This window comes from Ictidomys tridecemlineatus, chromosome 1, assembly GCF_052094955.1.
Source record: "Ictidomys tridecemlineatus isolate mIctTri1 chromosome 1, mIctTri1.hap1, whole genome shotgun sequence".
NCBI lineage: Eukaryota > Metazoa > Chordata > Mammalia > Rodentia > Sciuridae > Ictidomys > Ictidomys tridecemlineatus.
The window spans coordinates 14,942,927-14,959,911 of NC_135477.1; the positions used below are offsets into that span (position 1 = coordinate 14,942,927).

The following is a 16,985-nucleotide window of genomic DNA, read 5'->3' on the forward strand; positions in this document are numbered from 1 at the left end:
TCAGCATCTCCATTGTCCCTAAAGCAACAACTTGGCACAGGGCTGGCGCTTCACCCTACCTTGCACCCTGCCTTCCTACAGTTTTACTGTATTATCATTGCCACATACTTTTTTTTTGGGGGGGGGTGGTTACTGGGGAATGAAATCAAGGGCACTCCACCACTGAGCCACATCCCCAGCCCTAATTTGTACATCTGTATTTTATTTAAAGATAGGGTCTCAGTGAGTTGCTTAGCACTTCACTGTTGCTGAGGTTGGCTTTGGACTCATAATCCTCCTGTCTCAGCCTCCTGAGCTGCTGGGGTTGCAGGTGTGCACCACCACGCCCAGCAAGACACATAAAAAGGTGGAAAGAAGGTCATTGACAAAATGAAGGCTTGGAATTAGGCTAGGTGCCAACAGGGCCAGGCCAGCCTGTCATTTACTACCTAGGCTAGTGTCAACAGAGGGTTCTTATGGCACTGGGAGTTTCCTTGACATGTCATTTGTTTAAATGGAATGCACTAAAAATCTCAAGTTTGGTTCCGTGAGTGTGGGATTTACCACATAGGCTGGCACACAGAAAGCGAGCCCTCGGGAGCTGGGAGGAGCTGCTTTCCTTGTAATGATGCAGGTGAGGGCCCAGGGGAAGGTCCCATCCTGGGTGCAGCCCTGCCGGGCAAGGGTTCCCCACTCACCTCCACATATCCACTCGATAAGCATGTCCCGGTGGTAGCGCAGGTTGGTGTAAGCTGCTACGTGCATCAGGGAGTCTCGAGGACCAGCGAGCCTCCTCAGTGCCTCCCTCAGGACAGGCCCCACGCCCACCACCAAGACAGAGATGCCATTATTTCTCAGCTTCTGGACAGGGACAGCTGCGTCTTCTGCTCCTCTCCCACCTGTGAGCATCACTACAGCCTTGGGGACACCAGGCCGGGCGCCCCTCTGGACAGTCATCACCTTGTCGTGGATGTGTAGCAAGGCTGTGCCGGCCGAGCCCACTCCCCCCAGGTAGGGGGCCTGGCTCACGGCCCGCAGCACGGCAGCACGGGTGAGGTGGGCATCTAGCCCGAAGGCTGTCTGCACCTGGCTACCGTACACCACCAGGCCAACCTGTGTCACGTCAGGGTTCACGTCAAACTGGAGGGCACAGCTCCTCACGAAACTCTGCATCTGAGCAAAGTTCTCCGGTCCCACTGAGGCCGAGGCGTCCAACAGGAAGACCAGGTCCAGGGACTGAGCCTGGCAGCCTGCAGGGACAAGCAGAGCAGGCCCCCTTGTCTGGACCTGGCCAGCACAGTGGGGACTGTCTGGGCTACATGGAGTCCAGGTCAGCCAGTCTGTTGTCTGCCCACCCAGTACCCACCCTCCTCTTCGTGGCCACAGACCACGCAGCCCCAGCACACAGGCAGGTATGTGAATGCCCAACTAGACCACGCTCCCAGCCTCCCTGGCAGCCAAGTGTGGCCACGTGTCTAGGTGTGATCCAAAGTCATCAAGCAATTTCAAGTTAGAAATTTGCAAACTCAGACTTATGCAAGTGAAAGCTGCTGGCCGTCTCCCTCTCCTTTCCCCCTTCTTGCTGGCAGAGAAATAGTGACCTTGGACCTCAAGATGGAAGCCACAGATGGCTAAGTCACTCTACTGGCCCAGGCCACTCAGCTCTAAAAGGTTTGTAAAAGGGAAAAGCTTCTGTCACATGTTAGTTGTTGAACTTTTGGGACCCCTGTGACAGCATCTGCACCTCCCATTACTGCATGCACGGTACCCAGAGTCCTGCTTTGGGGAGCTGTCTATGGGGTACAGAAAGGAAACGAACACAGAATTACAAATGGATTGAGCAGTGAGGACAAGAGCAGGGACAGTGGGGACAACATGATGAGCCTAGGAGAGCGGTCAGGGCTTCTCGGGGGAGGTGACACTTCAGCTAGAACTGCAGGAGGAGTCAGGGTGAGCTGGTGGGACAGGGTGCCTCTGAGCCTGGAGAAAGCCTCTCCCATCCTGCAGGGACCAGACCCAGGAGCTCTCAGCACCAGTGGAACAGTGTAAAGAGACCTGCTGAATGTCCTCTGGGGACCTGGCTGGTGTTCTGGAATAGATGGACATCGGGTTAAAAAAAAAAAAAAAGGAGCTCTGACTACAGTGTGGATGGTAATAAAGAATCAGCTCATTAATGATGATGATGTTCCACACTAATGTAAGGTGTTAACAAAAGAGGAAACTGGGGACAGGCCATGTGGGAACTCTCCACTATGGTCATGGTTTGTTTTCTGTAAATCTACAACCATTCTTAAAAAAGAAAACAAAACCAAAAAACCTGGCTGCCTTAGGAGAGGAGAGAGGTGGGAGTAGGCAGGCCAATCCTTGTTCTTCCTTCATAGGAGGGGGTGGTCCCCAGCCACTGGGGAGAGTGACAAGGACTGAGAATCCAGGTCCCAGCTGCAGCTTCCTACCGCCCATCTCCCAGGGAAGCAGCAGGGGGCCCTGTCCAAGGTGGAACCACAGCGCTGATCTTTACATACCAGCCCCATGATCAGCGCTGTGGATCCAGCCTCAGTAGGGAGAGAGGATAATGGTTAAGTGGTGCCCAACAGAAGGAAGGACCTGCCCACTGACCAGCTGGCCCCAGTCAGGCACCCAAACTTACCTGGCAGGGGCCGGCTGCACAGCTTCCCCTGCAGCTCAGGGATCTGGCTGAACAGGCGCTGGGGGTCTGCGTAGACCATCACGAGCTTCGGGCTGCCAGTGATCTCCTCCAGCTCTGCCCGCACGGCCTCGCTGCCCACACCCAGCAGCAGCAGTTCCCGGGCCCTTGCACGATGCGCTGGGCCGGCCACCTCGTCCTGGGAGTGGGACTCAGTGAGCAGGACCACCACTCTGCGCGGCCGGTCCTGGCCTGTCCTGGTGGCGCTCCCAAAGCCACGCTCTGCCACCTGCTGCAAGGCACTGCCAGTCAGGGTGGGGCCACCGCTGAACGGAATGCTGTCGATGCTCCTGACCAGGTCTGGAATGTTCTGGTACTCCCCAATGGGCACCGCCACCTCCAGCTCCCTGCTGTACCCAGCCACTCCCACGCGGGCCCGGGAGTCCTCGCTCAGCACGGCCTGCACGAACCGCTTCACAAAGGCCTTGGCCCGCAGGAAGCCCTCCAGGGTGGTGCCTGCAGAGCGGTCCAGCAGGAAGAGGACATCGATTCTGCACTCCAGGCTCAGCTTGGGGGCTGCTGGAATCACAGCGACACCCACTGCCACACTGTGGTCGGTGCAGGGTGTGGATCAGCCCCACCCAAGACACCCCCACACTGCCAGGGGCCAGAGACACCAGGTGACCAGTGCCTGCAGAGTTAGACACAGCTGTAGAAAATCATGGCCTTGAGCTCATGAAGACAGGAGTGTTTTCTCCTAGAAGCTTCTCTTTTGCCTCTTCACACTTAGGCCTATAACCCTTCTGGCAGTGGGTTGTGAGGTATGGGGCCAACATTTATTTGTTTCCATATGAGTCTCCAGTGAACCTAACACTACACTTAAAAAGTCACTTTGAAAAGTCACATTTAACAAGCCCTTACTATGTGTCAAGCACTGCGGTAAGCAAATCCCATCAACTTGTAACTCAACCACCTGTAGCTGAAGCTTATATAGTCTTCATCTTTAAAAGGGAGGCTGGGGTTGTGGCTCAGTGGAAGAGTGCTTGCCTAGAACGTGTGACACTGGGTTTGATCCTCAGCACCACATAAAAATAAATTTAAAAAAATAAAGGTATCATGTCCATCTACAACTAAAAATATATTTTAAAAAAAGGTGGGGAGGGGGGTCGGGCTCCTCGTTTCTCTTTTTACAGAAAAAGAAGAAAAGATTCTGCCCAGAACCAGGCCACAGAGTTGGGCTGGCTCAGTGATGCTCCAGTATCAGCCAGGAGCCACTGTCCTGCCAGAGCTGTGCCACCAGGATGATTTACTCATGAAGCACTTATTTATTCAGACACCACATGAGGTGTTAGATGGGCAGAGTACTGGGAAAGTAGGTGGCGTGAAAATTCAAGGGCCGATTCTATTCAATAGCCAGAATGATGGGAGGTGAGAAGGGGGAGCCCAGGCTCCACCTGCTCCCCAGTGGTCAGTCCTGCGAGTCCCACACATACATACCGCAGTTGGCCTCCCCTCCAAAGGCCAGTGGGCAGAGGCAGTGGTATCTGTCCAGTCCTTCTGGAATGCATGTACCACCATTCTGGCAGGGCTGGGAGTCACAAGGGCCTGTCGGAGAGATACCAGATAAGAGCCATGCACACTGGCCCAGAAGTGAAGAGTGCTGGTCAGCCAGGGGCTGAGTTCGGCAGGGCCCGGGAGCCCCTTTCCTCCCCAGTGCCCAGTAGGAAACCAACCACACCACCTGGGGCAGAGAGGGGACAAACCAACAAGTACCTGGAGGAGGGCCTAGGTGGGGCTAATAAAGGACAAAAACAGTGGGGGATTGGCAGGGCCCCGTGTGAATTACAGGCCCACCCAGGGTCATGCTCATGGGCTCTGATACCAGGAACACAGGCCACGATTACTACAGCTGCTGAGAAGGCCTAGAGGAGCCAGGGGCAGCCGTGAGTCGCACTGCACGCAGCTTGCCAAGGATGACGAGCTAAGTAACATCCAGAGCACAGCGGGGGTGTCTTAAGACTCAGGGAATGCTGGGAGCTTAAGGGCCCTCAAGTTCTGCCGGTGGTTGTTCTTAAGGGCCCCTACAGCCTGGCACGGCAACAGTGAGCCTTCACATCCTGCAGTCAGGCAGCTCGGTGATCAGTGTGGCCACCGCCCCTTCCTCTGGCACCTAGATTCAGCTCTTCTCACTTCTGTATCTTCATCCAGAAAGGGCGTTGATGACTGCACCCCACGCCACAGGGTTACTACAGGCATGAGATGAATGAATCTGTAGAAAGTCTTAGCCCAAAGCGAACACTCCCCGAGAGGTGACGCAGCATTTGCTTTGGGCTGCAAAGTGCCAATTATGAATGACGCCTCAGAGTTGATGTTTTACACAGGCGAGCATGCCCAAGTCAAAATCAGGCCCATTCTGAAGGGTCTCACCGCTGGTACCTGGGATCACCACCTCAGCCCCTGATTAATGTGCTCACCAATAATTGCCAGCTGCAGTAAAGCCCCATGAGAACAAGCAGGAGATTCCTGTGCTCATGTACTCAGAAGGCTTGGTGAGCAGCTAGCGTGTCGTGAGTGGGATTGGGGAGCTGTGTCCTTTTTGCTTGAAAATATTGATATTTTACTTGGTGGCCACGTCACTGGAAATAAAAGCGCAGACTTTCCAAAGCCAGAAAGTACTGAGGCTGACTCTGGGAGTTCTGCTGGGCCTGCTGTCCTGGCAGCGGGAGCATCGGGGAAATTCCTGGGGGCTCACGAACTGCAGCAACAGAGGCCTCCAGTTGAGCATCCGCTGTGGGCCCGGTACCATGCCAACTGCCACACGCACACGGCCCCATCTCACTGCTAGAGCCCTGGGAGGTAGGAACTGCAAAACCTGCCACTTTGCAGATGCAGAAGCTGCAGCTCAGTGAGTGGCAGTCACGGGTGGAAGGTCAGATGGCTGGCAAGGGGCAGAGTGGGGACTCAGACCCAGTTGCCCTGGTTCCCAAACCATAAATCCTCCAACTCTAACTTCTGAGCAGCAGCATTCTCGGTGCCCCGCTTGTCCCCAGAGGCCAGTGATCTGAAAGGGAGGCCTGGGATCACCCGATTCCTGGAAGGCCGCCCGTCTGTGCGTGAACCACTGGCTGTGTCTCCAGAGACGGGCTCCTGCCCCATCAGGACGAGCAAGCTCACACAGGGATGGGCAACCACACACATGGGGGTGATGTCAGCTCCCAGGTCAGTGACCCCAGGGGAGGAGCAGTCAGGGTGGACCGGGAACCATGCTCCATGGTGCACAAAGGCGTTGCCAATTCCTCATGTTGGTGTGGGATTTCGCAGGGGAGGAAGAACATCCATGGGGATTATCTGCTGAACCTTCACAGGTCCCTGGGTATGGGACCACCTACCGTGTGGAGGGCGAACAGGGAACTCAGACGCTGGGCAAACAGTACGCCATTTTTATCGAGGAGGGAACCGACTGGGTATCTTGCCCTGAGTTTGGCACTGGGTGTGAACAGTCTAGGAAGCTGGTGCCCAAGAGAAGCCTGCCTGTGTCTCTCACCAAGGAGCCGAGGATAAGGGGGTCTAATTCCAAAGCCGTCGTTCCATTATCAGCGCAAGATCACCAGGAGCAGATGAAGAAAGACCACAACAAGCACAGGCCTCCACCTCGGGAGGAGGCTCTTGCCCTGCTGCAGCCCTGTCCCCTGCCCCAGGGCCCATTCCAACTCCACCCTCTGCCCCAGCACTGTCAACACCCCTTTTTCAAACCAATTTGGACCCAAGGCCCAGAAGGAGCCAGAGAATCCAGGGGGGCAGACCCTACCTGGGCAGGTTGTCCTGTAGCAGGTGGCAGGGTGCGTGAGGAGCACTTTCTTCCAGCTACAACCCAAGGAAACAGAGATGGAGAGATCAAAGGTTTTAAGGATGACTATTTATAACATGACAGCTGATATGAGATTCCAAGGCAGAAGTGGGTCGAGGAGGACTTGCTTATTTTCTTTCTGGACTCTACCCTCACTTTACCATCACAGAGAGGAGGGAAGATTTCAAACTACCCACAATGCGAGGAGTGAGGGGAGTACTGAGACCTGGGCCACCACGGTCAGGCTGTGTGACCCAGGGGTGTTAGTATCCTTCTCTGGTTCAGTGCCCTCTGCTGGACAGTAAGACTATCTGTAGTTTTCAGTTGCTTTCCTTGGAGCTTTGAGGATGAGGGAAGGGGACTGAGTGGCCAAGATGCCAGGCCTCCCCCGAGTGCCCCAGCCCTTCCTTGTATCTGATCTGAACACACTGTCCCCAGGAAGTCCCCAGAGTTCAGAAGGATTTGCAGGCCACCTGGCTCCTTGACATGAGGATGCTCGATTACCGGCCTCCTGGGATCACACAAAAGCCACCGTGCTGAGGTGGCTTCCGCAAGTCAGGCGTCCCCATGGCTACTCTGAATCCACAGCTACCTGAAGCGATGGGGATCTGCATCTCGTAGGTGGGGAAATGGGTGGAGAGGGCTGAACGAGGCTGACCGAAGTCCCATGGTTACTGGCCACACCAGGGCTGAAACCCCAACTGGGACCATCCGACTCCACAGCCCACACGCTGCCCACTGGGACTTGCCCAGCCCTCCAGGGTCTCTGTGGCCATAGACCCTGCTGCAGCAAGAGCAGAGCCTCAGCCCCTCCCCCTCTGTGTTGGAGGCAGCACCAGCTCCAGCCTCACCTAAGGAGGCTCTTGGGACTTGGCAAAAAGTTATCTAAAGTTCTCCAACAGGGCTTCGTCCGAGAGGATCCTGTCCAGGGCTGCCCATCCAGAGGCAGGCTGAGAGGGCTGACCCCCTGGGCAGGGCCTATCCTGAGGTCAAGTGGGATAAAAGCCAAGTGTCAAGTAAGAACTCGGGGGTAGCTCGAATGAAACGTGTGCCGAGCTGCGAGCTCATGAAAGAGAAACCTTCCTCCCTCCAGGTCTCCTCCTGGTGACCACAACACGCAAATCCCGGCCCAGCACACTCTGTGGGCCCCACCCATCCCCCAGCTTTTGTTGGGGCAGAAACTGCTGACAGGGACTTGGCTGTCGACAGCCATCAGTACAAGGCTTGTCCCCACCTCCCTTAGGTCTGGATGCAATGCCACGTGCCCTGCAAGGCCCTCCCAGGTGACTCTATTTCTAATTGCAACCCTACCCCCAACCACCTGAGGCAGCCTGGGCTGTGTTCGTGAGACTGACAGACGGACGCTGGGAGCTAGGCCCTCCTTGTTCCCCAGTGCTCCTCCTGGCTCCCCCTTCATCCCCCGTCACATGCTCTGTATCTCCAAGCGCCAGGTCTCCGAGTGCAGCTTTCCCTGCAGCTCAGGAGGCCTCGGCACTGGGGGCTTCCACTCCCACCCAGGTCCTGTCATGTCTCCGCCCCCAGACCACATGGACAAACCTGTAGAAAGGACACCGCACGGCCAGCACAGCGTCAGCCTGCCGCGACCCTCTCCAGCACAGGGCACCATCAGTGAGCTCCTGGACGGTCTCCAGTGTCTTGCGCTCACAGGGATGAGCCTCAACTCTGCAGTCTGTGTCCACGGCACATGGCAGAGAAGACACAGCGAGACAGGGTGATGTCCCCACCTCACCCCTGCTCCCCAGAGGGTTGTCCCCAGGGTCCCACCCTGCCTCTGGACCTGGCACTTCTGGCCTCTCTCAGGGCAGAGAACCAGGGCCAGGGGCCAGTCTCTGAGCATCTCCTGTGCATGGCCTGCCCCACTTGGCTGCTCCAGACTGTGCAGCTGTGTACCTTCCACCTAATGAGAGTCACTCTAGCTCAGGAATAGACACTGATGAGGACGCCTAGTCCCAAGCTTCCAGAGCCCCTCTGTGCTGACCATGGCAGGGGAGCAGATGTGGCTCCTTCACCAGAGCAGCAGGAGCCCTACCAAGTCTGGACGCCAAACTCTGGGCCCCTCATCCCCCATGCCTACCCCCACCCCCAGAGCCCAGCTCAGAGCTCCAGCTGAGAAACCCAGACAGGGGTCAGAGTCCAGGACAGAGGCGGGCTGTTCTCCTTGCCCTCAGGAACACTGCCCCACCCCACACCCTGCTCCACACGGGCAATGCCACTCACCGCAGGCTGGGCCGTCCTACCTGGATCAGCAGGGCTGCAGAGCGCGGAGCTGCTGAGGGTGCTGAGGAGGCCGTTGGTGGCGTCCTCCACTTGCTCAGCCAACAGCACATGCTGCTCCGTGGGCTCGCTGGCCAGAGTGTGCAGCTCTTCCCACCTGTGCCCAGAAGTCCCGGCAGCACGTGATTCCACACCCACCCTCCTACTGCCCACCCATCTCTTGGACCTCGGGCTCTTTGTGGACAGCACCCCACTACCCAGAGGCCTCTCTGCAGCAACCTCATCCATCTCGGATATGGGCGAGGACTGAGAAGTGAGCCACGGGAAGCCCAGCCAGGGGTCACCCTGTGCACTGTTAAAATCCAGGGATCTCCTCACCCTCAGAACCATTGGCTCTTATTTGAGGCACGGTCCTGACAGGTTCAGTTGTCTAATTTGCAAAACCATAGCTAGAATAAAAGCAATCAGAAAGCACACGGAGGAAAGTGGTTTGAAGTAATGGCATGGGAAAAGCAAACCAGCACAGCTAGTGACGGGAAACACCGATGTATTCTAACTGGTGGACACGGGAACCCCGGCAATGCGGGGCCGTCCAGGGGAAGCAGCCCCAATGTTCGACGGCATCATCGTCAGAGCCCATGACAAAAAAGACAAGTGGAACAATGATACCCGGACCTGAAGAAAGGACATGACACCGAGCAGCCTCTTTATGGGATGACAGGTGAGCAATGCAGAGAGAAGAACCCTAGCATTGCAAATCCATCACAGTGCACCAGGCTTTGGCATTAGGGCAAAAACTTCATTTATCTCAGAAGTCACTAATGTGGAACTCCCCCTCCTGTCTGAGTTCATGTGAAGCAGACCTTTCTCTCACTGCCCAGCTCAGCGCCCGACACACAGAAGGGTTGGTCCAGCATTTGAACAGATGCGACTGTGGAGGGGGCAGCCAGCCACAGCCCCCTACTCCCCTGGTACCAGGAGTATGCTGTGACTCAGGCCAACCGGAATTGGATTATCTGAAACTGGCCCAGGGGCCCCTCTCCAGGGTGGGCTGCCTGTTAAGGCATGAGCTGCAGCACTACCCACAGCCCCAGTGCCAGCTTCCTGAGAACCAGGCAGAGAGGAGAGCCCACCAGGCAGAGAGGAGAGCCCACCAGGCAGAGAGGAGAGCCCACCAGGCAGAGAGGAGAGCAGAGACTCTTGAGGGACACAGAGAGTCTTAATGACACTGAAGCCCCTGGCTCCCGCCTACCTACCCAGAGAAGCGAGATGACACCACAAATTTCCATTTCTGCCCAAAGAAGCTTAAGTTGAGTTTTTGTCCTATGCAACCAGTTTTGTTTAGACGAAACTGGAGATAACGCACCTTCTCAGGCTTCCAAAGGTTGGGACACCCTGTACCCTGGAGCCCAAAACAGCTAAGCGAGGAAAAGACAAACCCCAGCGAGGAACACGGTTTTCCCAGCTCTCCCGCCACAACTAGGAAGGCTTTCAGCCTTGTGGTGGTCCCCTGGCTGTCCACTGAGGACAGAGCCAGGACCCCCGAGGCCCTTACCTGGGAAACCGGACCCCCACGGCAAACACAGTGATGCCCCTCTCCTTCAGCTGCTTGGTGGGCAGTGCCACGTGCCCCTGGGACTTCCCATCAGTGATGACAACGAGGAGCTGGGGCACAGAGCCATTTCTACCCCCAGGGAACCCTCTGTCCAGAAGGTACTTCAGAGCAAGGCCCGTCTCTGTGCGTCCCCCTCTGAGGGCACCGAGAAGGAAAGAGAGAGAAGAAAAGTCAGCAGGACAGGAGGCAAGTGGGAGAGATAGCAGACGATCGATGGCTCCTGTCATCAGGGAACAGCCGCTGACTTCTAGCAGAGGCTCCAAGTGACAGTGCCACCCTCAAAACCATAACCATGGTGGAGGCTGATGTCCTCCCTTATAAGTCCAGGGATTTTGTTTTCTCCCCACCCCCAGTCATGACTCCAGGCTACCGATTCTCATCTTTAGTCCGTAATGTACCCCCACAACTCCCTCTCCACATCAGCCCCTTCTTGACATGGCTCAGCATCTTCTGGGACCAGGAAAATAACTTAGCTGGGGCAAGTTGTATTAAGAATCTGTAGGAGTGATGGACGGGGCTCGGTGCAAGACTCTGGTGAGATTTTTTTTTTTTCCATGATTCAGGACTTCGTGGGCCCTGTCCAGGTGTGGGGTTGGTGGCAGGAAGGCAGAGCTGGCTGAACACCTGAAGATCAGGCCGCCGTGGGACAGGGCCAGCGCTCCTCCATTTGGCAAGGTTTGCAGGATTTGTCTCCTTCTCACAGCCCCATTGTGGGGACTGTGGACTGGTCTTGGAACCTCAGCAGGATTTCTGCCGAATCTTGAACCAGGAGGCTCTTGAAGGTGCCTCTTTGGCTGCCGGTTTTGAGAGTCAGCTGGTCAGAAAACAGGAACTCACTCAAGCAGATTTTAGGTCACTGATTTGTCCCACCGTAGCCAAATCTTTTAATGGGTGGTTGCATGTCCAAACATGAGCACGAGCAAGTGTCACTACAGTGATTAAGAGGAAAACACCAGCTGGATATCACTCAAATGCTGACTCAGAGCGGGGTGGGGCACACACATTTTATACTCCGATTGTGCTCTATTGGCACAGACAATGCCTATCTTAACTCGGCCCTCTTCAGAGCCTAGAGTCATTCTCCCAACGTGAAGGCGTCCAATTGACATGAAACGCAGGCCTGGAATTATGTGTCCGTGTGCTGAGCTGCTCCAACTTAACACTAAAAGTGGCTATTGCCCATGCAAATCTGCTGCAGGCCTCTCTGCCCGGGTATCTCTCCTGGCTGGCTCCCCTCCAAGCAGCTACACAGGAATCCAGGCTCCTTTCAATGTTGTGGATCCACCTTCCTCTCAGTCCTCAAAGTCCTCTACTCAGCAGAGAGATGTGGAAAGAGAATGAAAATGGTGTCTGGGAAGGATTTACGGAGCACACCCAGAATATTCTCTACTTTTATCGCTTTCTGTCTTCTGCCAGCTCTTAAAAGGCAATTCTCTTTGTGGAGCTCTAAGTTAATAAATGTCAAGAAGAATGGACAGCTCCTAGAATTAACACTTCAACCGACAATACGTAGCAGCAACTCCCATCAATTTACAAAACTCCTTTTCTCAGCCCACTTGTATTTACTGTGAACTGCTAGAGGGAAGACAGCGAAATGGAAACCCAGCGGTGCTTAACCTGGTCCCACCGCTCAGTGAACTCCCAGTATCCGGGTGAGGAGAGACCGACGCGAGCATGCAACCCTGAACCACAGTCACAAAGGGAATCACTGTGGGGTGCAGCAGAAATAGGCTTCAGAGGGGAAGGATGGTCCACACGGGGCCTTGGTAAACCAGGAGGGGAGGGCAGGTGGCCTTTCCTATCAGGGGAAGGGGCGTAAGCAAAGACAGGGGTGAGCAACACCAACCGTGTTCGGGAGTTAGTGAATACAGCAGGGTTTTGGCGTCAGGCTTGTCATGGAGGACTAGAACTAGAACACTAATGTTGGTGGATCCTAAATGCCACCAACAACTACCCTGTGCTAGATCACACATTAGACACCAATGATGACCAAGTGGATTCTAATTCTCATGATACTTCTCCTTTGCCAAAGCTCTGTATCTGTAGAATCTTCCTCTGGAACTCCTGGGAGGGCAGATTGCCTCCCATGTTCAAGAGATATTAGCATTGAGCTTCCACTGTGTGCCAGGCCCTGCACACACCTGTTCCTGAATATAACCCTTGCAAGTATGGCAAAATGTGCCAATATGCTCGTGTGACAGAGAAGGAACCCTGCTCAGAGAAAACCAGTAATAACTGCTGATATTTACCGAGCACCTCCCACATCACCACACAGATGGTGATGACCATGCAGCTCATGACTGGTGCAGACAGGACTTAGATCCTGGGCCCTCTGCTTCCAAGACCTCAGTTCTTAACCAACCGGTTACTTGGCTCATCAAGCCGCCTGCCTCTTACCCAGCCAGTGGAGGTCAGAATTCAAGTTTAAACCCAGCTGGGCTGATTCTGAAGCCAATGCCCTTTCCTCTCCAGAGGTCAGCAAATTAGAGTTTAAAAGCCAAATCTAGTAGACTGCCCATTCTGTAGATCGTTTTATTAGAAAACGGCCACTCCAATCATCTATGTAGATCTGTGCAGAAACGATGTGGCCTGCGAATGTTTAAAATTGCTTACTACATGAGCCTTTTCTGAAAAGATTTACCTACTCCTGTTCTATACTCTTCTGTTTATATGTTCACAAAACTCTCGTCTCCCCAGAAGCTGAGGTGGGTGGCCTGGGACCCTGCAGGACTCCACCCCAGGATATCTCCTGTCCCCTGGACCCCTCTGATCATCACTGCTCTTTTTAAGTTCAAAAGTTTAGAATCAAAAAAAAAAAAAAAAAAAAAAAACAGCACTTGTTCTCTATGATCCTGTTCTTGTATTTCATACAGACCTGCCCTTGACTCCTTCCTGTTCATTCACCACGGGCAGGGGAAGCATTGGATTAAACCCAGATTTTTTTTTTTTTTTTTAAGAGGGAAAGGTACACGTGAAATTCACTGCATCCCTCAGGCATGGGACTCTTGCTGTCCAAATTTTTTGAGTGGGACTGGGCCTCCCTGTTCACAGAGACTAGCCTATGATTAGAGAAAAGTTAAATTCCGAGGACAAGAGCCCAGGTCGCCTGCTGCATGGCCTGAGGGTGCCCACCCTTCATGCTCTGCACCTTCTCCTCTTCTCACCCCACTGGGCCTCTCCCTCGGGAGCACTGTCTGCTGGCTTCCAGCCAAGGTCAGGTGAGAGTCCCAAAGGCTCTGACCTCTGGGAAACCAAAGATCCCACTTCTGACTCCATGAAGCATTTCTATCTCCAAATTGAGTTCAAGAGCTGGTTCCAGATAGGGAGGTCTGAGGCCAGTGCACCAAGATGTGCCTAATTTGTCTCAAATGGGACCAACATGGGTGGTAAGCTGGAGACTCACGGGGGGTGGGGGGGCCTATGTGTTTGTCATGCATGGACTTTTGGGGGGTTTTATTGAAGGGGGGGGCAATGGAATCTGAATTTTATCAGCATAACCAAGTGATTAGGAACAGGGGCTCATGGGTCCAGGGGTTGAAAGATCACTACTGTGATAGCTTAGCCTGGTCAACTTGGAAAAGTTTTCAGTTTCTCTCCATATTAGGGTAGGGAAAGGCATGGTGCTGCCCGAGAATCAAATGCTGTGTCGGCATCTCCTAGGCTCTCGAGTGCTCCGTCAGTAGCAAATATCTTCATGAACCACCAGCAGCCCACCATAAGCAGCTTATCTTTGGAGTTTAGTCTCCAATTCTAGCCTGCATGAAATCCCCCAGGAGATTTAACACCATAGATTCTTGCATGCGCTTCCCAGGGAGTTCAAATTGGTAGGAGTATCACCAGGCCCCAGAATCTATATTTCAACCAATTCTGCTCAGTCCCAAGTGATTCTGACACAATCGAGCCAGCCGTGGAATAGACAGAGAAACAACTCCAGAAGAAAACTCAGTCAGTACAGGGAAGTTGGTTACATCTTGGTTTTTAAGCAAACAAAAATCCTAGAACCAACCTAAATATTTCCTTTTGAGGAAGGAGAAATGATTAATTACATTGTGGTAGCTGAATTCTTTGGATTATTAGATAATCATTAAAAAGGATCGACATGAAAAATAATACAGTGTCAAGCAGAAGTACACATCAAATAATATCAAGTAAAAATGCGCCATAATTCTAACTATTCTAAAAGCTATGCTTAAATGTTAAATGCCTCAAGAAAGCTCTAAGAGATTTCATGCGAAGGTAAAGTGGTGATTGTCACAGAGTCCTGACAAAGCTATAGAGGGCGGAGAAGCCGCTGGGTCACAGAAAACCCAGGTTGTGTTCTTGAGAATAGTGAAATGAGCAGAGCATCCTGCACTGGCCAACCGGCCAGGAATTCTGACTCTCAAGAACCAGTCGCAGCGTTTTATCTGATGGGTCATCATAGGGCGCCACATTGGGAGGCTTGACTAATAACTTCTTGCTAACAGTAATAAGGTAGCTGTCAAACACACTTTTAGGGTCTTGCCTTGGTCTGGAAAGACAAGTGGGTCTTGGGGTTAGATAGAGCCATTTGATCAGCGCAGCATTTAAAATTCCCCAGCAGATAAAGGGTACGGAGCTGTGGGGAGGCCATCCCTCAGCAGCCAGCGTTCCTGAACATCTTCCTTTTCTGTGTCCTCAGTGACCCCACAACCATGGCCAAAAATGAGTCACTGCCTCCCTCCCCGTTTGTGGCCTCTTACAGTTGTGTTAGGCTACTTCAGTGCTGATGTGCACATTCCCAAAAAAAAGAGCCGCTTTTGCTCAGATACAGAAGAGGCTTCGTCCTCCTCCCAAGCACCTTCATCTGGCACATTCTTAGTGTGACTCCAGGTCTCATGGCATGAATAATACTCTCAGCTCTAAGTTATGACTCTCAATACAACTGAAATGAGGCCCAACTAATTTGGAGTTGGGGAGGACAGCTGGGTGGGGCCAGCATCCACCTGTGTAAAACAGGGAGTTGAAAGACATTCTAGATGATCTCTAGTGCACCTTTTGTACCAATTCTTTGAAATTCACTTGGTTTTTCAGATGAATCATTTGAAACAAAGTCATCCAAATGGTCTTTGACTTTCAGTCCTAAATTTAAACAATTAGGCTTTTTTTCCCCTTGCAAATGCACATTACATGTAGTGTGAGTATAATAGGTACAAAGTGTTTTTATGACAAGCTTATTAACATACTTCATTGACCATAAAATTCATCCTTTTACAATACACACATCAGTGACTTTTTAGTGTGTTCACAGAGTTGTTCTAGCATCATCACAAAGTCCAAAATATTTTCTTCAGCCTAAAAAGAAGCACTATACCCATTAGTAGTCATTCCTCAATCCTCCAGCTCTGGCAGAAAACAAATCTACTTTCTACCTCCATATATATTTGCCTGTTCTAGACATTTCATAAAAATGGAATCTAGGGCTTGGTGGTGTAGCTCAGTGGTAAAACGCTTGCCTAGCACATGCAAGGTGCCGAGTTCTATCTGCAGCACTGGGGGAAAAAATAGGAATCATACAATGTGTGATCTTCTGTGTCTGGCTTCTTTCAGTAACACACTTTTGAGATTTATCCATGATGTAGCATGAGTCAGTATTTTATTCATTTTTATGGCTGAATAAGATTGATTGTACGGATGTACCGTAGTTTGCTTATCCAGATGTTAACTGCACATGAGCGATTACCCTGTTGCTCTGAACATCAGTGTGCATGTTTTTGTGGAGGCATATATTTTTCAATCCTCTTGAAGTGGAATTGCTAGGTCATATGATAACTCTATATTTAACATTCTGAGGGACTGCCAAACTGTTTTTAAAGTGACAACCTGGCTTTAAAATCCTATCCACATCCTTGTCAGCCCTTGTTATTATCTGTTCTATTTTAGCCATCCTTGCAGGTATGACATGGCAGTTCCCAGTCTGCAACTTCAAAAGCCCTTTTCCATGCAGCAGACAATTACACATAATAGCAGCAAATATTTTTTAAACTGGTATTTAAATCACCACCTGGGACACTTTTTATGTAATTAAAGGGAATTTTTTTTTTTTTTTTTTTTTTTTTTTTTTTATCTCCAGTTCCCTTTATTTTTTTTTTTATTGGTTGTTCAAAACATTACAAAGCTATTGACATATCATGTTTCATACATTAGATTCAAATTGGTTATGAACTCCCATTTTTACCCCAAATACAGATTGCAGAATCACATCTGTTACATATCCACATTTTTACATAATGCCCTATTAGTATCTGTTGTATTCTGCTTCCTTTCCTATCCTCTACTATCCCCCCCCTCCCCTCCCATCTTGTCTCTCTACCCCATCTACTGTATTTCACTTCTCTCCTTGTTTATTTACCCATTCCCCTCGAAACCTCTTATGAGTGCTTTAGTATAACAATGAGCATCTCCCTCCATTACCATGCAATTTCTCTTTTCTCTCCCTTTCCCTCCCACCTATTGTATCTGTTTAATGTTGATAATTAAAGGGAATTTTGAGGAGGGAATTTTCATTACACGCTACTCGCAGCTGGGGTAATCCACCCCCCCACCCCCCCCACCCCACCCCACCCCACCCATGCTCTCAGTGAGGCCAAGAGCAGGGCCGAGCTCTTCAAGGGAAGGATTTAAGAGTAGCCGGTTTCATCCCCCCA

The 16,985-nt window shown here is 52.2% G+C and overlaps 1 protein-coding gene across 1 annotated transcript in view; it reads right to left on the reverse strand.

Moving 5' to 3' along the window:
* Vwa2 (von Willebrand factor A domain containing 2) overlaps positions 1–16,985 on the reverse strand; it is a 38,843-nt gene that overhangs the window by 3,642 nt on the left and 18,216 nt on the right. The window contains exons 6-12 of the mRNA XM_040272365.2: positions 10,261–10,455; positions 8,729–8,862; positions 8,028–8,160; positions 6,432–6,487; positions 4,121–4,228; positions 2,627–3,199; positions 678–1,229 (exon numbers count right to left, since the gene is read on the reverse strand). Of these exons, the coding sequence (XP_040128299.2) occupies positions 678–1,229; positions 2,627–3,199; positions 4,121–4,228; positions 6,432–6,487; positions 8,028–8,160; positions 8,729–8,862; positions 10,261–10,455 (1,751 nt within the window). The remainder of the gene's footprint in view (positions 1–677; positions 1,230–2,626; positions 3,200–4,120; positions 4,229–6,431; positions 6,488–8,027; positions 8,161–8,728; positions 8,863–10,260; positions 10,456–16,985) is intronic.